Source organism: Marmota monax, unplaced genomic scaffold (assembly GCF_021218885.2).
Source record: "Marmota monax isolate L192 unplaced genomic scaffold, Marmota_monax_Labrador192_F-V1.1 WCK01_AAM20220418_F8-fsc00005, whole genome shotgun sequence".
NCBI lineage: Eukaryota > Metazoa > Chordata > Mammalia > Rodentia > Sciuridae > Marmota > Marmota monax.
This window is the reverse complement of record NW_026692254.1, coordinates 5,740,350-5,766,739: the sequence shown is the minus strand read 5'-3', so window position 1 is coordinate 5,766,739 and position 26,390 is coordinate 5,740,350. Positions and strand designations below refer to the sequence as shown.

General features: G+C 38.6%; 1 protein-coding gene across 2 annotated transcripts in view; it reads right to left on the bottom strand.

The window, feature by feature from the left end:
- The window catches only part of Cfap61 (cilia and flagella associated protein 61), a 273,395-nt gene extending 247,061 nt beyond the window's left edge, over window positions 1-26,334 (bottom strand). Inside the window, exons 1-3 of one of the 2 annotated variants that reach the window (XM_046434983.2) lie at window positions 26,265-26,334; window positions 20,347-20,497; window positions 2,113-2,263 (exon numbers count right to left, since the gene is read on the bottom strand). In XM_046434983.2, the coding sequence (XP_046290939.1) occupies window positions 2,113-2,263; window positions 20,347-20,489 (294 nt within the window). In that variant the 5' untranslated portion in view covers window positions 20,490-20,497; window positions 26,265-26,334. Of the gene's footprint in view, window positions 1-2,112; window positions 2,264-20,346; window positions 20,498-26,259 lie in introns of both variants that reach the window. The other variant, XM_046434992.2, reaches the window with a different exon arrangement.
- Between the last annotated feature and the right edge of the window lie 56 nt (window positions 26,335-26,390).

Sequence of the window (26,390 nt, the reverse complement as noted above, 5' to 3'; positions counted from 1 at the left end):
TCACAATAGCCAAGCTAAGAAAACAATGTAGGTGGGGCTGGAGATGTGGCTCAAGCGGTAGCGCGCTCGCCTGGCATGCGTGCAGCCCGGGTTCAATCCTCAGCACCACATACAAACAAAGATGTTGTGTCCGCCGAAAACTGAAAAATAAATATTAAAAAAATTCTCTCTCTCTCTCTCTCTCTCTCTCTCTCTCTAAAAAAAATGTAGGTATCCTTTAACAGATGAATGTATAAAGAAAATGTGGTATATATACACACTCAGCCATAAAGAAGAATGAAATTATGACAGTTGCTGGTAAATGGATGGAACTGGAGACTACCATGCTAAGTGAAATAAACCAATCCCCCAAAACCAAAGGCCAAATGTTCTCTCTGATATGTGGATGCTAACCCACAACAAGGGAGGGTAGGGAAGAGAAGAATAGAAGTCCATTGGGTTAGATAAAGAGGAACAAAGGGAAAGGAGCAGGGAAGGTAATAGGAAGGACAGTAGAATTAATTGGACATAACTTTCCTAGCCTTGTATTTGATGCACTACCAGTGTAACTGTGCATCAGGTACAACCACAAGAATAGGATCCTAATTAGAATAAGTTTTACTCTATGTGTGTATAATTTGCCATACATTCTACTGTCATGAATACTAAAAAGAACAATAACAACAAAAAGAGGCTGAGGCACGAGATCACAAGTTTGAGGCTATCCTGGACAATTTAGCAAGACCCTTTCTTAAAAATAAAATGGAATAACAAAAAAAAAAAAAAAAAAGGTCTGTGAATATAGCTCAGTGGCAGAGCACTTGCCTAGCATATGCAAAGCCCTGGGTTCAATCCCCAATACTGCAAACAAAAACAAAACCCATACATACACACTCAAGTCAGAAATTTATTCAACTTCAACTCATCAATTAATGAGGCAACTAGTGAGATGATAAAAAAAAAATTCCTTGCACTTGTGAAGCAGGATAGTTCAGGAGATTTAATAAGGAAATGCAAGGATAAGATAACTACCTTAGATATAAAGTGGTTGATGTCCTACAGGGCCCTAAGCTAGAACCTTTGTAGTTAGCATTTTCACCTAACAGGAATTCATTATTTACATCTCAAATGACAAAAATCTCCAAGTTAATCACCTTCCAACAAAACTATAAGACAGCCCAGTCAATAGAAAGTCAAACGAAGGTACAAGCATTGAGGAGAAAGAATCCTTTTAGACTATTTCTGAATTTGGGATAATTTTTCTAAGAATGATCCCTGAGGATACAGGGAGTCAGGGATGGAAAAGAACATAAAGGACAAAGTATATTCTAGCTGAATAAGTGCTGAATACTATGCTTAGAGGTATGTGTATGTGTGTATGTGTATGTACATGTGTGTACAACATGTGGGGAGGATGAGTCAATCACACACCAATTAGCAATTTCCTTTTTTCTGACAACAGGGCTTCAGGGACATACTGTTGAACTCCACTGAAAGGCAGAGATGTTGCTCAGAGTTGCAGCCTCTGGCTCTCTCTCTACAGAAATTAGGACCAGCCCCTGGCCTGGTTCTGTCAGGTCAGGTACAAGGAAAGCTCAGACTTGACACCAAGTACCCAGGCCAGGCTTCTGAGAACCATTGACCTAAGTCCTTTGAGCTGACAAATGTCATGTGCCCTTAGGTAAAAGACATCAAATGAATCAGAGTTCATGAGGACACTTTAAAAATTATAGTGTGACATAAGCCTCAGGCTCTCTTGTGACCATTACAAGGGCAACTGTAGGTGACACGGGCACGGGCCCTTGTAGCATATCAAAGAGCGCAGACAATGATGCAGAGAAAAACATGAGACCTGGACGCACACATCCCACACTTTCACTAATTCCTTGCTTCCAGTCCTCTTTGTGGAACATGAGCTGGTCTGTGCCAGCAGCTTGCTGACTGGCTATCACCTACCATTTCCTATGACTTTTTCCCCCTACCAGTTTACTTCATTTTTAACTGACATGATGTCATATACTTTCTATGTAAGTTTTGAGCCTTTAAGTCCAAAATCCAAAATAATAACATTGTAAACAGGCCCTCCCTTCCAAGTTAAGGCTGTTCAAATAAGCATAGTGCATGATTTCTTACTGTGCATGGGATTTCGCTGTCGAGCTCCCGGAACACTGACACCCAGTCATCCTGCTTGGAAACATTCCAGTTGGGATAGTCCAAGAAGGTGGCCTGGGCCATGATCTCTTCCTTGTCATTGCAGAGGGTGACAGCAAGGTTTGCCTTTTCTCTGTAGAAATGATTTAAATTGCACATGTGAAAAAAGATGGTAAGTGTAATGAGAACAGGTTTTTTTTCCCCCTCCTTAACCTACAGTAGCTAACATATGAGGACTGATAGTCTTTGGAACAGGTGGGAAAGATATTGCAGCAACTTTGGGGGTAGTTGTTTCAGAACATCTGGTGCTAACAATTTTCATGTATTTCTTTTTTATTTTTGTGGGGCTAGGGATCAAACCCAAGGCCTTGTGCATGCCAGGCAAGCCTTCTACCACTGTGCTATAACCCCAGTGCCTACATTTTTACTTAACATTATATTTTACTAGAAAGGTGACATGTTTATGATATTAAATATCTAATAACCTTTCCTAGAATTTGGTGAAGAAAATTATTTGCACAGTTTTTATATCCCTCCATGTTGCCAATACCACTGCGTTGGCATAAAGTTTTATAAGTAGGAGGGCCAACTGCCCCTCTTTGCTCAGGACTGAGGGGATGCCCAGGATATAGGGCTTTCAATGTTAAACCAGAAATATCCTGGGAAAACTGAGAGGATTGGCCACCTATGCACAGAAGCAAAACTGACGTTAGTTGCACCTCTAATAAACTTCTTTAGGCAGTTACTCCAAATCCTGAGTCCCTGAGCTAATTAAATCATCTAGAATCTGAATATCTGACCCTGAGAGGCATTGCTTAAGCTAACGCAACCCAGAGCCTTAATCAAGCCAAGGGAAGAGAAGCAGGACTTCCAGCTCTTATTTTAGTGGCTGTCCTAAAGGGACTGATTCAGTGATCTTAGACAATCATAGGAGGATTGTCTTTCCTGTCTTGTGGTACTTCAGTATAGTAAGAGCTAGGTCTTAAGAGCCAGCATAAAGTTTATGACATGAAGAACCATTTGATAATAATTTGAAAGGCAGTTTTTACTTTCTCAGCTGAACAAAATCTACTAGTCTCTTAAGTTGGAAAAAAGAAAAGATTTAAACTTTCGTTCAAAAAGCAAAGATGTCAGGAGTTACCCAATTTCCTTATTGAAGAAGACAGGAAAGAAGATAGCATCTAGCTGAGGAGTTGGGGAAGGAAGACAGGGGAAAATGGAAAGTTACATATGCCTTTTAGTTACATTTTTTTATTGCAGAAAGAATACATTGCCAGTGCAGAGAAAATACAAACAAGAAGAGAAAAAATTTTGAAAAACTTCTTAAATACTGTGTCCTATATGTTTAAATATACTTTGTGTGTTTTTAAAAATGGAATTGCAGTCTGTACTGTTTATAACCTGCTTTTTCCTACTTGACACAAATCACATTACTAGAACAGTACACTAAACAGCAGTCTCTCACACACGTGTACTTCCCCTGCCCTAATTTAGTTTTCTTCTTTAAATCAATTCACTTTTGGCTTAAGTAAGAATATTTTAACAGGAAATTTGCATTGGTATCATAATTTACATTAGTATTATAAATGGAAAACCAGCATTCCTTACTATTAATAGGAAGTAACTATAAAAACTAAGATATAGTGTTTACTTATTTATTTTAAAGGAAGAGACAGAGGCCTATTCAGAAAGTAGATACACATTCAAGGAGAATAGCAGCAATCTCAAAAGAGGCATTTTGGGGATAAAGCAAGGAATACACGTTCAAGGGAGAACACAGGCTATCTCCATAGGGACAGACAGCAACCCATTGGTGTGGGATGTTCATATTTATATAGGGTCTTGACTAAAGATGGAGCCAGAGTGGAGCCATATAATTTCATATGTTTTCTTAGCTCTTGTGCATTGCCCTCACGTTACAAAGGCCATGTGGCTCAGGAGTTGGAATTTTTCCTAAGCACTTTTTGCATCTCAATGGTTCATGGATATTTTCTTTGAGACTCAGTAAAAAATTAGTCATGCTTATATCACCTTGGGTTCTAGCAGATGTGCTGGCATCTATGGCAAACATTGTGCTCATGATGTCAATCTCAGCACCTACAACCACAGTCCTCTCTCATAGGAAGACACACGGAGCCACATATGATCATACTGCTTGGTCACAGGGTGATATTTAAGGGTGCCAATGGTTCAAGGATCCTACTCAGTCCTTGGTTTTCAGTGAAAGGAATGGATGGTTCCTTGGGTGTCTAGAATATATATCCACTCAGGGAACCCACTAGCAAAAAGATACAGGCTCCCGACTTCTCCCCGTCTGATTCACTGAAGCCACTGCCCCTCTTCTATCGCTTCAGCTCTTGGTCTTCTGGACTTTTCTGCCCCCGACCCCCTGAGCCATGATCTCAGGCTGAAAGTCCTCCCTCTAGTTCAGATGAGAAAACACCAATGGTACAAGACCCTGTGCACATCAGCGGTGACGACCATGGTGGTGGTGGGAAGGAAGAAGTGGGCAAAATTGGGGACAGGCAGCCACCATCGCCTCAGGGAAGCAAGAAACAATGTGTTTCCTGGAATACTAATTTTAACTTGAAATGCATTTATCCATGGGAAACTTAGGATGGTGGCTGGATTCTATAGTACAATTAGCACAGTACTATACTACACAGACATTATAGATTAAATAAGCTTTTGTGGGTTGGCCTGGGAAGTGAGCCAGGGATAACTTTGTTGCAATGGGAAAATGCACTACAATTTCCAAATAGCTAACTGTAATAAAAAGTAACTTGGGCGGCATTATCCTTTTGTGTATATAATTTCCATTTCTTATTACCTCTTAGCCATTACATCCTCTATGGGACAGATAAAATCATCCTGAGAGCAAAAAAGGGAAAGATGAGGAGGAAAAAAGCGAGAGAAGGTATATTTTTTAAGAGCTGGATTTTAAATTGTTCTTTGTAATCATCCAAACACAAACTAAAAGAGCACTATTAATATACAGGCAATACATATGTCACTCACACATGTATATTTCACACAAATTATGTTTTATCCAGCAATGGAAATCAGAGCTCTTTTCATGAAGGTCTCATTTACTCAACTGGTTTAGGGAATTTTCCAAGTACTGACAAAACTTATTTAAGTGAACTTAATAAAATCTTGGTGAAATGGCAGATGCCTTTCTGTTTTGTTAAACTGAGTGAATAAAAGAGAGCTCAGTATTCCCAGTGTTCATCATGTGTGGACCAGCAGCCTGGGCAGGTGACCCATGCCCTCCTGTCACCACTGTGACATCTGCAACAGGGAGGATTCTTTCTGCTCTCCCCATCTCTTCCTATGCTTTGCCCAATCTGCTTATCTTCACCCCTAAAATTTAGCCATAATTTTAGCTAAAATATCATTTTAGTTTTATCATTTCTGTATCTCTGTGACTAAGCAGGCATTCAATAAAATAAAATTGAACCAATAGATGAGAAAAGGAAACACTGTTTTAATAAATGCCTACAAAATAAGTTGTTAAGCCTTGAGGTTGGCCTGGCAAGGGGACAGGAGTTACCTGATATGAAAAATGATGGGTGGGGGTGTACTCACTTAGCATATGTGAGGCCTTAGTTTCAACCCCCAATATCACTGAGAAAAAAAAAACAAAGAAAAATGAAATACACCCATGGGCTTGGTAGCAGCTGTATTGGAAGCTCTTAGAAATTCGTGAAAATGTAAATGTACTTTACTTTTGACAGTATGCTGGTTTCTGAGGTAGGTCACAATCTTTCCAGTTACAAGGATTTCATTTTAACATCATTTTTTCACTGCTCCCGTCCTATGACAGAAATCATACTTCTTTTTTTTTTAATTTTTTATTGTTGGTTATTCAAAACATTACATAATTCTTGATATATCATATTTCACCCTTTGATTCAAGTGGGTTATGAGCTCCCATTTTTACCCCATATACAGATTGCAGAATCACATCAGTTACACATCCATTGATTTACATATTGCCATACTAGTGTCTGTTGTGTTCTGCTGCCTTTCCTATCCTCTACTATCCCCCCTCCCCTCCCCTCCCCTCCCCTCTTCTCTCTCTGCCCCCTCTACTGTCATTCATTTGTCCCCCTTGTATTATTTTTCCCTTTCCCCTCACTTCCTCTTGTATGTACTTTTGTATAACCCTGAGGGTCTCCGTCCATTTCCATGCAATTTCCCTTCTCTCTCCCTTTCCCTCCCACCTCTCATCCCTGTTTAATGTTAATCTTCTTCTCATGCTCTTCAACCCTACTCTGTTCTTAGTTACTCTCCTTATATCAAAGAAGACATTTGGCATTTGTTTTTTAGGGATAGGCTAGCTTCACTTAGCATAATCTGCTCTAATGCCATCCATTTCCCTGCAAATTCTATGATTTTGTCATTTTTTAATGCAGAGTAATACTCCATTGTGTATAAATGCCACATTTTTTTTATCCATTCGTCTATTGAAGGGCATCTAGGTTGGTTCCACAGTCTTGCTATTGTGAATTGTGCTGCTATGAACATCGATGTAGCAGTGTCCCTGTAGCATGCTCTTTTTAGGTCTTTAGGGAATAGACCGAGAAGGGGAATAGCTGGGTCAAATGGTGGCTCCATTCCCAGCTTTCCAAGAAATCTCCATACTGCTTTCCAAATTGGCTGCACCAATCTGCAGTCCCACCAGCAATGTACAAGTGTACCCTTTTCCCCACATCCTCGCCAGCACTTGTTGTTGTTTGACTTCATAATGGCTGCCAATCTTACTGGAGTGAGATGGTATCTTAGGGTGGTTTTGATTTGCATTTCTCTGACTGCTAGAGATGGTGAGCATTTTTTCATGTACTTGTTGATTGATTGTATGTCCTCCTCTGAGAAGTGTCTGTTCAGGTCCTTGGTCCATTTGTTGATTGGGTTGTTTGTTATTTTATTGTCTAATTTTTTGAGTTCTTTGTATACTCTGGATATTAGGGCTCTATCTGAAGTGTGAGGAGTAAAGATTTGTTCCCAGGATGTAGGCTCCCTATTTACCTCTCTTATTGTTTCTTTTGCTGAGAAAAAACTTTTTAGTTTGAGTAAGTCCCATTTGTTGATTCTAGTTATTAACTTTTGTGCTATGGGTGTCCTATTGAGGAATTTGGAGCCCGACCCCACCGTATGTAGATCGTAGCCAACTTTTTCTTCTATCAGACGGCGTGTCTCTGATTTGATATCAAGCTCCTTGATCCATTTTGAATTAACTTTTGTGCATGGCGAGAGAAAGGGATTCAGTTTCATTTTGTTGCATATGGATTTCCAGTTTTCCCAGCACCATTTGTTGAAGATGCTATCCTTCCTCCATTGCATGCTTTTAGCCCCTTATCAAATATAAGATAGTTGTAGTTTTGTGGATTGGTTTCTGTGTCCTCTATTCTGTACCATTGGTCCACCCGCCTGTTTTGGTACCAGTACCATGCTGTTTTTGTTACTATTGCTCTGTAGTATAGTTTGAAGTCTGGTATCGCTATACCGCCTGATTCACACTTCCTGATTAGCATTGTTTTGGCTATTCTGGGTCTTTTATTTTTCCATATGAATTTCATGATTGCTTTCTCTATTTCTACAAAAAATGCCGTTGGGATTTTGATTGGCATTGCATTAAACCTATAGAGAACTTTTGGTAATATCGCCATTTTGATGATGTTAGTTCTGCCTATCCATGAACAGGGTATATTTTTCCATCTTCTAAGATCTTCTTCTATTTCTCTCTTTAGGGTTCTGTAGTTTTCATTGTATAAGTCTTTCACCTCTTTTGTTAGGTTGATTCCCAAGTATTTTATTTTTTTTGAAGATTTGTGAATGGAGTGGTTGTCCTCATTTCCATTTCAGAGGATTTGTCGCTGATATACAGGAATGCCTTTGATTTATGCGTGTTGATTTTATATCCTGCCACTTTGCTGAATTCATTTATTAGCTCTAATAGTTTCTTTGTAGACCCTTTTGGGTCTGCTAGGTATAGAATCATGTCATCAGCAAATAGTGATAATTTAAGTTCTTCTTTTCCTATTTTGATGCCTTTAATTTCTTTCGTCTGTCTAATTGCTCTGGCCAGTGTTTCGAGAACTATGTTGAACAGAAGTGGTGAGAGAGGGCATCCCTGTCTTGTTCCAGATTTTAGAGGGAATGCCTTCAATTTTTCTCCATTCAGAATGATGCTAGCCTGAGGCTTAGCATAGATAGCTTTTACAATATTGAGGTATGTTCCTGTTATCCCTAGTTTTTCTAGAGTTTTGAACATAAAGGGATGCTGTACTTTGTCGAATGCTTTTTCCGCATCTATCGAGATGATCATATGATTCTTATATTTAAGTCTATTGATGTGGTGAATAACATTTATTGATTTCCGTATATTGAACCAGCCTTGCATCCCAGGGATGAATCCTACTTGATCATGGTGCACAATTTTTTTGATATGTTTTTGTATCCGATTCGCCAGAATTTTATTGAGGATTTTTGCATCTAGGTTCATTAGAGATATTGGTCTGTAGTTTTCTTTCTTTGAAGTGTCTTTGTCTGGTTTAGGTATCAGGGTGATGTTGGCCTCGTAGAATGAATTTGGAAGTTCTCCCTCTTTTTCTATTTCCTGAAGTAGCTTGAAAAGTATTGGTATTAGTTCCTCTTTAAAGGTTTTGTAAAACTCTGCTGTATACCCATCCGGTCCTGGGCTTTTCTTAGTTGGTAGTCTTTTGATGGTTTCTTCTATTTCCTCAATTGATATTGGTCTGTTTAGGTTGTCTATATCTTCCTGACTCAATCTGGGCAGATCATATGACTTAAGAAATTTATCTATGCCTTCACTATCTTCTAATTTATTGGAGTATAAGGATTCAAAATAATTTTTGATTATCTTCTGTATTTCTGAAGTGTCTGTTGTGATATTGCCTTTTTCATCCCGTATGCTAGTAATTTGAGTTCTCTCTCTTCTTCTCTTTGCTAGCATGGCTAAGGGTCTGTCGATTTTGTTTATTTTTTTGAAAGAACCAACTTTTAGTTTTGTCAATTTTTTCAATTGTTTCTATTTCATTAATTTCAGCTCTGATTTTCATTATTTCTTGCCTTCTACTTCTTTTGCTGTTGTTTTGCTCTTCTTTTTCTAGGATTTTGAGATGAAGTATGAGATCATTTATTTGTTGGTTTTTTCTTTTTTTAAGGAATGAACTCCAAGCAATGAATTTTCCTCTTAGAACTGCTTTCAATGTGTCCCATAGATTCCGATATGTTGTGTCTGTGTTTTCATTTATCTCTAAGAATTTTTTAATTTCCTCCTTGATGTCTTCTATAACCCATTGATCATTCAGTAACCTATTGTTCATTCTCCAAGTGATGTATGCTTTTTCCTTCCTTCTTTTATCATTGATTTTCAGTTTCATTCCATTATGATCAGATAAGATGCATGGTATTATCTCTACTCCTTTATATTGTCTAAGAGTTGCCCTGTGACATAATATGTGATCTATTTTTGAGAAGGATCCATGTGCTGTTGAGAAAAAAGTGTAACTGCTTGATGTTGGGTAGTATATTCTATATATGTCAATTAAGTCTAGGTTATTAATTGTGTTATTGAGTTCTATAGTTTCCTTATTCAACTTTTGTTTGGAAGATCTGTCCATTGGTGAGAGAGGTGTGTTGAAGTCTCCCATGATTATTGTATGGTGGTCTATTAGACTCTTGAACTTGAGAAGAGTTTGTTTGATGAACATAGCTGCACCATTGTTAGGGGCATATATATTTATGATTGTTATGTCTTGTTGGTGTATGGTTCCCTTGAGCAGTATGTAGTGTCCCTCTTTATCCCTTTTGATTAACTTGGGCTTGAAATCTATTTTATTTGATATGAGTATGGACACACCTGCTTGTTTCCGAAGTCCATATGAGTGATATGATTTTTCCCAACCTTTCACCTTCAGCCTATGTATGCCTTTTCCTATCAAATGCGTCTCCTGTAGGCAGCATATTGTTGGGTCTTGTTTTGTGATTCATTCTACTAGCCTGTGTCTCTTAATTGGTGAGTTTAAGCCATTAACATTTAGGGTTATTATTGAGATATGGGTTGTTCTTCCAGCCATATTTGTTTATTTATGTTACTAAACATGGTTTGTTTTCCTCTTTGATTATTTTCCCCCCTTTACTGTCCTACCTCCCACTGTTGGTTTTCATTGTTATTTTCCAATTCCTCTTCCTGTAATGTTTTGCCAAGGATGTTTTGAAGAGATGGTTTTCTAGCTGCAAATTCTTTTAACTTTTGTTTATCGTGGAAGGTTTTAATTTCATCTTCCATCCTGAAGCTTAATTTCGCTGGATACACAATTCTTGGTTGGAACCCATTTTCTTTCAGTGTTTGAAATATGTTATTCCAGGATCTTCTAGCTTTCAGAGTCTGTGTTGAAAGATCAGCTGTTATCCTGATTGGCTTACCCCTAAATGTAATCTGCTTCCTTTCTCTTGTAGCTTTTAAAATTCTCTCCTTATTCTGTATGTTGGGCATCTTCATTATAATGTGTCTAGGTGTGGATCTCTTATGATTTTGCACATTCGGCGTCCTGTAGGCTTCTAGGATTTGGGATTCTGTCTCATTCTTCAAGTCTGGGAAGTTTTCTCGTATTATTACATTGAATAGATTGCTCAGTCCTTTGGTTTGGAGTTCTATACCTTCCTGTATCCCAATGACTCTTAAATTTGGTCTCTTGATGTTATCCCATATTTCTTGGATGTTCTGCTCATGGTTTCTTAACAGTCTTGCTGAGCTGTCTATGTTCTTTTCAAGTTGAAATACTTTATCTTCATTGTCTGATGTTCTATCTTCTAAGTGTTCTACTCTGCTGGTAGTATTCTCAATTGAGTTTTTAAGTTGGTTTATTGCTTCCTGCATTTCTAGGATTTCTGTTTGTTTGTTTTTTATAACCTCTATCTCCCTGTATAGTTGATCTTTTGCTTCTTGGATTTGTTTATGTAATTCATTGTTGAAGTGATCTTTCATTGTCTGATTTTGCTGTCTGATGTCTTCCTTGAGACTCCAGATCATCTGAAGCATGTATATCCTGAATTCTTTATCTGACATTCCATCTGCTGCAGCTATTACCTCTTCTAACGTTGAGTTGACCTGCATTGCTTGTGGTCCTTTCTTTCCTTGTCTCTTCATACTGTTCACGTTTCTTTCTGCTTGTTGAAACTTTGTGCTATTGAATTTTCCCCCTATATATTTATATTGCTCTTGTATAGTTGCAAAGTCTCCCTCGCAGGCGCGGGCGGCGGCTCTGCCCCTCCTCCAATTGGGGCAATGTGCCTACCATGCCTGCAGGCCGCTGGGCCTGTTCTGCTGGTCGGTAGCAGGTCCGCCTACCTTGCAGGCGCGGGCGGCGGCTCTGTCCCTCTGCGGGTCGCTAGGCTTGTTCTGTCGGTGGTCGCAGTTCTGCCTACTTTGCAGGCGCAGGCAGCGGCACTGCCCCTCTGCAGGCCTCTGGGGCTGTTCTGCCGGTGGGTCGCAGGTCCGCCTACCTTGCAGGCACGCGGGGGGGGGCGGCTCTACCCTTCCGCAGGCCACTGGGCCTGTTCTATTTGTCGGTTGCAGTTCTGGCCTGTTCTGTTGGTGGTCACAGTTCCGCCTACCTTGCAGGCGCGGGGGGGGGGGGCGGGCGGCTCTGCCTCTCAGCAGGCCGCTGCTCCTGTTCTGCCGGTGGGTCGCAGGCCCGCCTACCTTGCAGGAGTGGTTGGCAGCTCTGCCCCTCCGCGGGCCACTGGGCCTTTTCCGTTGGTGGTCACAGTTCTGCCTACCTGGCAGGCGCGGGGGGTGGGGGGCGGCTCTGCCCCTCAGGAGGCCGCTGGGTCTGTTCTGTGGGTGGTCACAGTTCCGTCTACCTTGCCGGCGCGGGGGGAGGGGGCGGCTCTGCCTCTCAGCAGGACGCTGCTCCTGTTCTGCCGGTGGGTCGCAGGCCCGCCTACCTTGCAGGAGTGGTTGGCAGCTCTGCCCCTCCGCGGGCCACTGGGCCTTTTCTGACGGTGGTCTCAGTTCCGCCTACCTGGCAGGCGCGGGGGTGGGGTGGGGTAGGGGGCGGCTCTGCCCCTTAGCAGGCCGCTGGGCCTGTTCTGTGGGTGGTCACAGTTCCATCTACCTTGCTGGCGCGGGGGGAGGGGGCCAGAAATCATACTTCTTGATCTGTCAATTTGGAAAATATAAACACACATGGATTCAAGTTACCCTCACATCACTCCAGCTGGAATACATGATGGTCAAAAGTAAAGCTTTCAGGTAATTAATATGTGACCACGTACAGGCTTGGGGCAAATAGGTTTGTGGAAGGTTTTAGGAAAGAGAAAACAATCTGTTAAAAAAAAACTCACTTGTAACATACACATATACATGCAGTATTCCATCTTCTGAATATACCATAAAAGAACTGGCCCTCGAAGGCTGATGAAAATGGGTGATCACATGGACAGTTAGGTCCTCAGTCCTTCCTGCTCAAGCCAAAGGGAGCGGACAAATTTTGTTGAAGCATGATGTGAGGGAATGAACAAAAATGGCACTGAGCATTGTGTCTGAACAAGTGGAAAGATGTAGTTGCTGGAGGTACTGGGGTGGAAAATAATGGGAAGGGGGAGACTGAAAGCAAGTGGAGGTCATGCTAGGTTTGAAGTACCTAGTAAGTATCCAAGGGTTTGTGCCCATCAGGGAGCTGGATAAATGAATTTGGAATCCAGGAGGTTCTGCCATTGATGTTAGATATTTTTTTAACATTGAAGTCTTAAATTCACCCAGAATTGATTTTTTGAAAGTTTGTATGACACAAAATTTACACCCATTTTCTTTTTCATGTGGGTAACAAATGATCACAGCACCATTTGTTGGATGTCACATCCTTTTCCCTGATGTCCTTTTGCTGGCTCTATCTTCATCAGGTTTTCATATGCATGTGGGTCTGTTTCTGGGATCTCTATTCTGGCTCATTGGTCTCTGTAAATTTTTTGGTTGTTACTATGCTGTCCTAAGTAAAATACCTTTGAGTCTTTTCATGAGCAAGTCTCCTCATCTCATTTTTCTTCTTTGGGATTGTCCCTGTACTTTGCTTTCCCAAATTAATTTATACTTATACTATCAAGTTCAACAACTAATCCTCCTAAGACTTTGATTAGGGGCAGAATTGACTTAACAATATTGGATCTTCCTATGCAAGCAAGATGTGGCATACCTCTGGATTTACTTAGTTCTTCCTTAAGTGCCTTTCAGTAATCGACAATTTACCCCAGAATGAGCTTGGAGTTATTTGATCAGTTGTATTACTAGGTACAACTCTTAGGCATGAGGGTAAATGGCAAAATGTTTTCTATCCATCTGGTGCTACTACTGTACATAACAATGAAGTTGGATTTTATTTCATAGCCAGCAACTTAGTATGGCTGACTTAGCATTCAGCCACTTTAAAGTTTTGGTATTGATGTTAATGATTTGTTCACATATCCCTTCCGATTTTCTAAATAAAGAATATATCATCTTCAGTGATTGTTTTATTTCTTCCTTTCATGTCTTAATACATCTCAATTTCTTAATGGAACATGAAGGATCTCTAGTCAATGATGAACTGAAACCATGAAAACCAATATCCTCATGCTGCTATAATAAAAAATTCTAATATTTTAGCATTATGTGTGGTTTCAAAAAACAATTTTTAGATACTATTAGCATGTTATGGTAACTCTCTTATAGTTTTATTTTATTAAGTTATTACTAAAATAAGTGTTGACTTTTATCAAATGTCTTTCTTCATTTATTGAAGGATTTTATAGTTTTTCTCCTTCAGTCTGTTTAAGTGATGAATAATCAATGTTCTGATAGTAAACTAACCTTTAATTCCAGAATCCGTTCACCTTGGTCATGATGCAGTTATCTTTTCAGTTAGTCTCACTAGATTGTTTTCCTAATGTTTTGTTTAGAATTTTGCATCTGTGTTAATCAGCAAGATTGAATATAACTTCCTTTCTCCTTTTATATAAGATTGGCAAACCCTCCTTTCTTGTATTGTCCTTCTCTGATTTTGGTATTAACATTACCCTAGCCTCACAAAGTTTAGTTAAACAAAATTCTCTCTTTCTGTTTCTAGGAAGTTCAATTTAGTTCTTCCGGCCACCTCCCCCCCCACCCTTGAATTAATCTGGTCAGAAGTTCTTTCTTCCGTTAACATTTTTAAAGAACTGTTGGTTTTACCCTCTATCAGACACTCGCTTTCTATTTCATTATTAAATGCTTGCATCCTTTATTTCTTTCATTCTGTTTTCTTTGAATTGGTTCTATTACTTTTCTTCTAACTTAGAGGTGTACTTGGAATCTTTATTTTAGGACTTTCTCATCTCCTACTATAAGCATTTAAGGCTATAAGTTCCCTTTAAGATTTGCTATTTTGTTCATTTATTTCTGCATAACTAACTACCCCAAATTTGGTAGTTGCCCCATTTAATTTGCTCACGTTTCTGTGGGTTAGAAATTCAGAAAGGGAACGGCAGGAGTATCTGCAGGAATGAGAACCTCCAAGATGGCTTCTTCACTCATGTGTCTTGTGCCTACAGGAGAGTGGTTCAACTGGGTAGAGGTCAGTTAGGACCTACGGACCTGGGTTCGTTGATTCTCCTCTATCCTTTCTCTCTTGTGACATGTCCTCCCTCATGGTTTCTCCATGTGGTCTCTCCAGCAGACCCGTAAGGCTTGTTACATGGAGGTATGAGGTTTCTAAGAGCACAAACTCAAAAGCTGTCGAGCAGGGCTGGGACCAAGTAAAGCAAAAGAGGCACTCAGGATTCAAAATGAAGGGAAATAGTCACTCTCAGGTTTGTGCAAGTGAGAACCTGAAAATGTGAATGCCCTAAATGGCTTGTTTGTCTCCCCCCAGTGCCAGCCCTGGTGCCAGGCCAAAGGATGTGGCAAAAAGCAGCAGGGAGGATACAAAGAGGTGTGAGGAGTACTAGGAGGAATGGAAGCTTCAAAGAATGAATCTCCACATTGGCTTAGCTGCATTAGATTATATTTAATATATATTTCTTTATTTTCATTTAACTCTTGGTGTATTCTAATTTTCTTTCTATTGCTTTTGACCCATGTTATAACTGCATTTAAAATTTTTCAAATGAAGCTGGGCGTGGTGGTGCACACCTTTAAAAACCAGAGGCCTGGGGCTGGGGATGTGGCTTAAGCGGTAGCGTGCTCGCCTGGCATGTGTGCGGCCTGGGTTCGATCCTCAGCACCACATACAAGCAAAGATGTTGTGTCCGCCGAAAACTAAAAAATAAATATTGAAAAACAAATTCTCTCTCAAAAAAACAAAACAAAACAAAAAACCCAGCGGCCCGGGAGACTAAGGCAGGAGGATCCCAGTTTCAAAACCAGCATCAGCAAAAGCGAGGTGCTAAGAAACTAGTGAGACCCAGTCTCTAAATAAAATGCAAAATAGGGCTAGGGATGTGGCTCAGTGTTTGAGTTGCCTTGAGTTCAATCTCCCATACCAGAAAATAAAAAATTTCAAATTATCCTTTTGTTACTGACTTCTAACTCCACTGTATTGTGGTCAAAGAATGTGTCATATATGATACTAAGTAGGGAAATTTGTTGAGCCTTTTTTATAGCTCAAGAGATGATCAGTTTTTATACACATTTCCATGTATAAACAACACCTAACAAGATTCTGTATTCTTCATTTTTCAGTACAATATTCTACATAAGCCTATTAGATCAAGTTCTTTTAATTTTGCTACTCTGAAAATCTTTCTTTTGCTACTGATTTTTATTACCTTGATATTCTATTTATTAAGAGGTATATATTAGAATCTCCCATTATGGTGGTGAATATGTATAGTTCATTTTTTGGTTTTATTATCTTTGTATTGTAAATTTTGGGACTGTGACATTAAGAAACATAAATTTATAGTTGTCATAACTCATCCAGGAATAAAATGTTTTATCATCATATAGAAACTTTCCTTATCTGTAGTGATGCTTTTTTCCCTAAAGTATATTTTTGTCAGTTATTAAAACAGCAGTTCTAAACTGGGCATGGTGTAATCCCAGCAGCTTAGAAGGCTGAGGCAGGAGGATCATGAATTGAAAGCCAACCTCAGCAATTATGGAGGCCCTAAGCAACTTATTGAGACTTGTCTCAAAATTAAAAAAAAAAAATCAAGAGCTGGGGATGTGGCTCATTGGTTAAGTGCCAGTGGGTTCAATCCCTAGTACTAAAAAACAACAACAACAACAAAAAAAAAAAAAAACAGCTTTAGTCCTACTTTTATGAGATCATAGGTTTATGAGTGGCATATATATTTTTTCCAAAATTTTTACTTCAAATGTGTCTGTGCCTTTATATCATAGGTATTTCTTATAAACAAATTGTAAACTTTTTGTTCTGTTTTCAGCCAATCTGCCCACCTTAATCTTTTGTTTCCTCCCCCAGTACCAGGGATTGAACTCAGGGGCTTTCAACCACTGAGCCACATCCCCAGCCCTGTTTTGTATTTTATTTAGAGACAGGTCTCACTGAGTTGCTTAGGACCTCCCTTTTGATGAGACTGGCTTGCACTTGGGAATTCTCCTGCCTCAGCCTCCTGAGATGCTGAGATTACAGGTCTGTACCACCCTGCCTGGCACCGCCCACCTTAATCTTTTAACTGATGTATTCTGCCCAAATACACTTATTATGATTACTGACTTGACTTTTTTCTATTTTCTTCTTAAGTAATTTTAACATGTCCTACATTTTGTTTCTCTGTTCTTCTTCCTTTTTTGCCTTCTTTTAGATTCAGGGCATATTTTAAGTTTCTCATTCCATTTTCCCCCTCTATAAATCAGAAATTATAATCTCTGTGCCTATTCTTTTAATGACTATCCTAATCACATTAACATACTATGCATTCCCCAAAAGCTTTACCTTTTGTTTCAGTTATCAATTGACATATAATAAACAATTTATTATTATCTTTTGTGGTTCTGTGAGTCAATTGAGTTCAACTGAGCTGTTTTTGCCTGGAGTCTCTCATGTGATTGCAATCAAATGGTGGCTGTGGCTGAGAACATTATAAAGATTCCATGTCTAAAAAGACCTGCTCACATGGTCACATGGAGGACAGTTGATGGTGGCTGTTGGCTGGGAGCTCAGCTGAGGTTGTCCAATGACCACCTGCTTGTAGTCATGTGATTCAAACTTTTATCAGTATGGCAATTGGGTACTGGAAGACAGTGTTCTAGGCAACTAAATGGAAGTTGCAAGACTTGGTGTGACTTAATGTCAAAGAGTCACTATTTCTATTGGCTACATAGGGCCAGCCCTGAGTAAGAATCCAAGTGTGAGAGGGAATAAAACAAGGCCATAAATGCCAGGATACATGGCTTGGAAGGGAAGGGGAGCATCTCTGCATCTTATCTACCTTGCCCTCCTCTTGAATACAAATTTAAGAATGCTTTCATTCTAGTTATGTTCCTCCCAAGCTATATGCAGTCTTTGCCTTGCATTTTAGTTTTATTGTATTATTTGTATCTCATAAACTCGTCAATATTATATTATCGTTTTATGTCATGTTTCTTATATTTACCCATGTATTTGCTCATATTTTTGCTTACATTCCTTCTCTGTCTTGGCTTTCCAGCTAAGATATTCTTTCTTTTCTGTAAAGCATATTCTTTATCAGGGTCTACTGGTAAACTGTCTCAGTTTTTGTTTGTCTGAAAAATACATTCATTTACCCGTAGGTCTTGAAAATTTGCTTCACGGTATACAATTCTAAGTTTGTTATTTCTCTCCAATACTTAAGATATTCTACTATTTTCTGGCAACCATTGCTGCTTGTGACAGTCTGTTATGGTTTAAATAGAAAGTATCCCTGAAAAACTCAGGTGTGAGATAATGCAGAAATGTTCAGGGGTAAAATGATTAGATTGTGAGAGTTATAATCTAATCAGTGGATTAGCACATTGATATGGATTAACTGGTGGGTAACTGGGCAGGTAGGGTGTGACTTTGGGGTTAATATTTTGTCCCTAATGAGCAAAACTTCTCTGCTTCCTGGCAGCCCATCCTAAGCTGCTTTCTCTGCTTCACCTCAGGCTCACAGCAATGGAGTCAGCTAACCATGGACTAAACCTTTGAAGCCATAAGCCAAAATAAACTTTTCCTTGTCTAAATTGTGCTTGTCAGGTCTTTTGGTCACAGTGACATAAAGCTAACTAAAACATAGTCTAATCTTTATTTCCTTACAGATAATTTGTCTTTTCTCTTTAATTATTTTTCAGATTGTTTTTAGCTTTGGTGTTCTGCTGTTTTATTCTAAGTGTTTAATTGTGGATTTCTCTGTGATTAGGATTTGTTGAGTTTTCTGGATCTAAGAATTAGTACTTTTCAACAATTCTAGAAAATTCCCAAATACTGAACGTTTAGCTTCCTATTAGCTCCTTCTAATATGTTCAGTGTTTTGCTCATACTTTATTCTTTATCATTTTGTGTTGGATTATGGATGATTTGTTGGTACTGATCCTCTAACTCATCACTTCTATATTTAACAGCATCTACGATGATGCTTCAATTCATCTACTATGATTTTCATTTCAGCTATATTTTCATTTCCAAATGTCCTCTTTGACTTTTGTGCAAACCTAATTATTCATTTCTATGGTCTTTTTATTCCTTAAACATTGTTAAACTTACATTTCATTTAAGACATAGTAAATACAATTATTTTATATTTTCTCTCTCTTAATATCTGAAATCTTTGAGAATCTGATTGTCCTGTGTAATTTTGTTGTTGTTTCTCACAATAGTGCATGCTTCTTTGTGATTTTAATTTTTGATTATGAATCTATACTTCTTGGAACTTTGTCTGTGAGTATCATTTGAAGACTGAGCTAAAGCTATAACCCTTCAGATCTGATCTGCATTTATTTCAACCAATCTCCTGGACATACTAGTATAATTTGGCCATTTTTTTTAATTAAATTCCCAACTTGAAGTTTTTTTGGGGGGCTACAAAGATAATTAACATGGATCTCAAATCAACATCTGCTTATAAATTCTCAGGGGAGACTTTATCTCCCCTCCGTTCCTTGTTGCATTTGAAACTGTCTAGCTTTTTTCCTGTAGTATCTTGTCCATCATTACAGCAAATATCCTGGTTTTATTCAAAAGAATCTCATACTTCCTTCCTTAGGTGGAGGGACTGATTATCTTCTGTTCTTTGCAAAGGTATGAGAAGAAAATTCTGCAATTTCTAGAACGTGGCAAAAAGTCTCAAGGAGAAAGCTAGTACTGATTCCTGCTTATTATGTTAAGTGTCTGATTCTAATTTGATAATGTTCTCTGCACAGTCCTTAACTTTTGTGTTTGTATATGTACATATCAATATTTCAGTTGTTTCCATGGAGTGGATATCATGAAGGTATTTAGTTAACCATAATGCCAACAAATGAAATGACTTCATTGGTATAGGTATGTATGTGTATATGTGTGTGGGAATCATAAACCATAAATTTTAATGTCCTAGGCTGGCTTTATTTTATACATTTCAATTGTATTTGATATAAAGCCTTATGAAATCCAAAATATTAGGCTATCCTATATTTTCAATAAAAATAATGATGAACAAAGGATTTTTATATTCTAGCAAACACACAAAGTCTATGAATAAAACAGGGATAAAAAATGACCTTTTAAGAAAAACATGTTCATATTTCAAAGTTTAGGAGCAAACCCAGGCGTGGCCTCTTATGTATAGTTTGGTGTCGGGCAGGCCTCCCATTCTCATCTATAAATTGAACCATAGTAGGTAACTCAAAGAAATATCAGAAAGATCCAGTAAGATAATGTTGACAAAGCACAGAGCCCAGAATAAAATGAAATATCAAAAGCTGGCAGCTGATATTATCAACTTGCCCCAACTGACTCTACTAGTGAGCAGGACTATAGGATTTGAACTCAAGTGGGCTTGAACCCAAAGACCTTGAGCCTTTTCAATCACAGTTTGCTAGAGAACACACAGACTGGCTGTTCCCAGAGATTTCTTGCTACACATTTTTTACTGTGCAGTGAGCTGCCCATTTCCTTACTGTAAGTTCCATCAAGACAAAGGAATGGGAGAGATCCCTTTCTGGCATAAAATTCCTGAGATAAAATTGATAAACATTCTTAACTTACTTATTAGTCATGTACTTACAGAAGATAGATGATATTAAGCTTCCCAAACAGCCTCTGGGTAAATTTTCTAATGAGTTTTTTGATACAATAAATATCCTGCGATTCTGTTCTTCGGCAATGAACCACTTCCACCTTTCCTCGGGGAGAAGTGAGTATGGACATTTTTTATCCTGTCCCCGACAGAGAGAGAAAACAATCCACTATTAGTCTGAAATGACAAACTAGTTTGGTTACAGTAATCACATAATCAGACAATTTGATTTCTATATGGCCAGAGCAAATATGGTATGGAAATACAGGTGTGCCACATTTTGTCCTGAACATTGTCTGTGGTGACTGTTACCACAAACAAGCTAAAATGTTTTGACACTAACTGTAGTTTTTGAGGATTGGCCTGTCTAGAAATCTCTATAACTCTGTTCTTTGTTTCCAATGGTTTTAAGATATTATAACAATAGGAAGAAAAACATTGAAAGGACTTATATATTGATCAGTACCCTCTTATATTTAATAAGCCATCATAGCATGTGGTCAAGAGATATATGGGGTAGGAAAGATGGTGGAATGAGATGGACATCATTACCCTAGGTACACGTATGACTGCACATATAGTGCAACGCTACATCATGTACAACCAGAGAAATGAAAAGTTGTGCTGCAACTGTGTACAATGAATCAAAATGCATTCTTCTGTCATATATACCTAATTAAAATAAATTTTTAAAAAGAGTTATATGGGAAATATTGACATCTGTTGACCAAGTTCCAAATAGAGTTCCCCAACATGGAGCCTTCAAGGACAGTAATCTTAAGAGATATACAGAGACAAAAAAGATCTGTGGTCAAATGAGTGTGGGAAATGCTGCTTGCAATAGTATTCCTGAGAGGTCATCATGCTCATGGCTAGTCCATGTGTTAAAGGATTGGTTTCTAACCTGTAGTGCCGTTGGGAAGTGCTTGAAATCTTCAGGAGGTGAGACATAGTTTTAGGAAGTGAACTCAATGGGGGCATGCCCTTGAAAGGAATATTGGGATCCTGTCCCCTTCCTGTGTTTCTCTGCTTCCTAGCCACCATGAGGTGAATAAGCCTCCTCCATCATATGGTCCTACCATGACGTACTGTGCTGCCACAGGCCCAAAGTAATGGGGTCAAGTTATTGTAGACTGAAATCTCTGAAAACATGAGTCAAAATAAACCTTTCCTCCTTAAAGCTGATTATCTCAGGTATTTTGTCAGTGATGGAAAGTCAACTAACACACCCATTAAAGGCTTTGATATGTTCCTGAATAATGTAATCTGTTTACTTTTTATAAGCCAGCATTTCCCACATAGTTTCTGAGCAGACTCTCTTATATAGAGAGTCTAAGTTCCAGTTAGACACTTTGAGAAATGCTGCTAACAGGAACAATAGGCCATAAAATGGTTTCAATTTCTCAATCTGTCTGTCTCTCTTTAACATTCCTCTTCCCTCCTTCCCTAACTAAGGAAAACTGATTTATTACACACTAACCAGTGGACTTAAAATAGAACAATATGGAACATTTCCTACTCCCTGGAATGGCAACTTCCAGTCAATACCCGCTCCAAAGATAACTGCCAATCTGACTTCAATCACAAAGATGATCTTTTGCTAAATTTTGAACATCATATAAATGGAATTATATATGTGTATATATTATATATATGTTACATGTTATATATTATATATGATTTTTCTCATAAAACATACTGTATCATTTGACCTTTTTTGTTGTTACTATACATCAAAAAACTTGAGTGCTACAGAGGCTTGAAAAAGTACTGGACTGAGCTCCTCCTTCATCAGATGAGAAAACTAAGACCCAGGAACTGAAGTGACTTGCCCCAGGATATATGTGCTTGTTCACACATAGAACCCTGGGCATTTCTTCCCAGCACAGCCTACGCCACTCCCCTCTGTGTGCTTTGTGGGTAAATGGTCCCTTTGTTTTCATTGTCCTCTTATATTCAGATTAAACTGCTGCTTGACCACTCACAAACCTTTAGACATCAAATGTGCCGGATGTGAGGGAATATAGAGGGGTATCTGGGAAGACAGTAGGGAGGCAGCAGGAATTGTTGTCCAGTAGCCTTTACCACCCTCAACTTCACAGGCTTACGAAGGGGGTTTGTCAGTACCCATAAAGAAAACCCAGGTCTTGGGGACAGCCCCCATTCCCCCAGAGCTCACAAAAACTGAGAAAGGGTCCAAATTACCAATTTACTCATTTCTTAGTAATTTCCCATTTTATAATGAGGAAATTAACAGCTGCACAGTCTACATGTCTCTGTAGCCCAGGCAGAGTTATACGAACTAAATACAAACCTGATTTCTTGGACTTTGATAAAACAGGGCACACAAGATTTATTCTGTGTGGTTTGTGGCCACTGTCATGTAGTCTTGATGTCAGGCGACTGCACCAAATTAGGGAACTCATGCCATCCTCAACTCCAGCCAGGCATTGTCTTACATAAGCATGGGTTGATAATGACAGATCATTATTTTGCAAAGGAAGACAATCTTGATATTTATGTAACATCTCCAAAACTTGAAATATTAGCTCAGTCTTTTTCATACTCAGCAGATAAAAAATAAAGATTTCTTTATGCTGTGGCAAGGCCACTCAAGAACTCTCTTTTTTTAGATCAAATACAGGGAAAGCCCAGCTATCGAAGGTGGCTTTCAGAGGAATGGCTTGGGGCTTTAGTGAAGAGCTTATTAGGCTGCAGAACCAGAGTATCAGGAATGATAGTGTTATCACTTCTTAGCTGTGTGACTTTGGAAAAGTTACTTAAACTCTATGTGCTTCAGCTTACCATCTATAAATCACAGATAATATACATACCTCAAAGAGATTTATGAATTACTTATGATATGCAAAACAGTGAACTCAGTGTGTGGCCTGTAGTTAAACACTCAGTACTTACTAGCTATCATGACTAATATCACTATCCAGTATGGACATTCTCAGGAACTGAAATAGTGGACATCAAGAAGCTGCTCACAGTTCCTGGGGCCTGAGAGGGTCATCATTCACTACGGAGATGTCAAGTCAAGAAAATCAAAGGTGAGACAATTTACTTGGGTGGACATTGTTAACCATAGGACCCTTTGTGATTAATACATTCTTTTCTAGAACAAGTAACATACCAGGTTGTAGTCAAGTTTTGATGACCTGATAGTATTTCCTTTCTAAGATGGCTTTACATAAGCCAGTGGCAATATAAACTGATTTTATACTCTGAAGATTGTTCTTAACGTTTAATTTCAAAAATGAATTTTTAATTACATGTGCAATTCATTAGTATCTCATCATTTTGGAAAGCATGAACTTTATATAAGGAGCTCAATTCTGCTTTTTTTTAGTTGTAGTTGGACACAATACCTTTATTTTATTTATTTTTTATGTGGTGCTGAGGATCGAATCCAGGGCATGTGCAAGCACTCTACCACTGAGCCACAACCCCAGCCCCTCAATTCTGCTTTTTACTGTGACAAAAACATGAACAATATAAATTTACTATTTTAACCATTTTAAAATGTATATTTTAGTGGCTTTAGGTACATTTGCATTGTTGAACAACCACCACTAATATTCACATCCAGAAATTTTTAATATGAAAACTTATTTTGAGACTCTTTTCCCACTACCCTCTTTTTTGATGAGATATGTGTAATTTCAGAATTTTCTGGTTTTTTAATTTGTTTCAATTGTTATATATGACAGTAGACTGCATTTTGGTTCATTGTACACAAATGGAGCATAGCTTTTCTTTTCTCTGGTAGTGTATGATGTAGAGTTGCACCATATGTGCAGTCATACATGTACCTAGAGTAATGATGTCCATCTCATTCCACCATTTTTCCTATCCCCATATCCCCTCTCTTCCCCTTCCTCCCCTTTGCTCAGTCAAAGTTCCTCCATTCTTCCCATGCCCCCCCACAATTTTCTGTTTTATGAGCTCAAACATGCACCATACATGCTAGGCTGGGCATGATAGCTCATCTAAGAGATATAATCACTGGAGGGTGTCTTACTTCAAATTTGGTAGAAGCATTAGAAGCCACTAGAACAATAGTCTTGTTTCAAAGGAGATGATCACAACCTTACTAACTACTATATGAATGATTAAATACTCAATTATATTTTCCATAGTCCTTGTGATTGTGAAAGTTGGTGATTGCTATGAAGAATAAAGTCTAGACACCTGTCAAAGTTATCCATAAATATTATCATTTTTGGTTTTGGTTTTAACTTAAAAAGCAAAACAGAAATAAATCAACTTGTTTGTTAAATATGATATCATAAGCTAACGCTACAAGAATGTAAAAATCCTGAATATAATAAAATAATGTATAGAGAGATGAATTAAAGCGAAAACAAGAAAAGGAAGAGAGAGTTCAAGGGAAGTTCTCCACCTACAAGTCAATGAAAATAGCTATTTGTTTATTTTTATTAGGTGATTTCTTCTTATGATAGTGACATAAATTTTTTCATTCAATTTATTTAATTATTGAAAACTGAGATAAAATATTTAAATAAAATGAATGGCACAGAGCTAGATAAAATATTTTGGTTTTGATTATAATTGAGTTTCGCAAACCTGCATAAAGTTTTTGAAGCAATATCTGTGCACAAATTTTTTGAAGCAATATCTGTGTAAGTATGTGTGATATCACTACATACATAAATATACAAATATATTTTTTCCAAATACCCAAGGAGCCTTGCAGTGGTGGAAATTCTTTTAACGAATGAGCTATCAAGCCATTAAAAAACATGGAGGAAACTTAAATGCATATCTTCACGAGAAAGAAGCCAATCTGAAAAATCTACTTATTATAGGACTCCGACCATATGACATTCTATAAAAGGCAAAACTATGTAGACAGTAAAAAAGTTCAGTAGTCCACAGAGGTTTGGGGGAGGGAGGGATGAACAGGTGGAACACAGAGGATTTTTAGGGAAGTGAAACTACTCAGTATTTTACTATAGCAGTGGACACACATTATCATACATTTGTCCAAATCCAAAGAATGTACAACATCAGTGGTGAACCCTAACGTGAACCATGGACTCTAACTGATATGTGTCACTGTGGGCTCTTTGATGATAGCACTCTAGTAGGAGGATGTTGCTAGTGGAGAGACTTTATGGCAGGGGAGGGACTGGGTAGGTGGAGGAGGTAGGTGGGAAATCTCTATACCTTTCACTCAATTTTACTGTTAACGTCTTTAAAAAAAGAATTTGCTGTTAACTTCTTTTATAATTTTTTTTTTTTTTTGCTGTTAACTTCTTTCACACAAAAAAATTATTTAAAATTTTTTTTCTTAATAATGGCTTGATTACTCTGATATTGAAAGCAGGTCAAGTGTTATACCAGCTAGCACTTACTAAGCATTTTACACATATTACCTCCTTAATCCTAGGGAAATAAGTATTACTATATTCGTTTTATACTTGAATACATTGAGGCTACAAATTTTAAGTCATGCATTTAAACATCAGTTTCTAAAACAAGACTAGGTGGTTTGTTAGTTACTCTACTGAGGTATTTTCACTTTTTCCTACTGTCTGACTTCAACATGCCTCCTGTTTTTTTAAATTCCAAATCTCCCGAGTTCATTATTTCCACACAACTTTTGGGAAACCAAAAAACGAGGGGAAAGACCTCGGAGACTACAAAACCCAGAATGCCCCGCGGCGGCGGTCAGCCAAGCAACGCGGTAGCTGTCCATGGGCACGCTGGGAATGGTAGTTTCCTCCCCTGCCCCTCTGACCTCACCATCGAGCATCCAGATTCGGGCTTGGTTCCTGCTTTTTTGCAGAGTACCACGGCTGGATAAATCCACCGAGTCCCGGAGACGGACCCAGACCCTGCGTGCCTGAGGGGCAAGCCAGCGTTACCCACCTTACCGGCAACTCCAAGAAGCCGCACTCCACCCACAGCTCCAATGAGGACGCGCAGCCTGGTTACCACGGAAACGACGCCGCATTCGTCACGGCGCGTGAGGAAGGCCAAAGGTCACCCAGCGAGTTCCG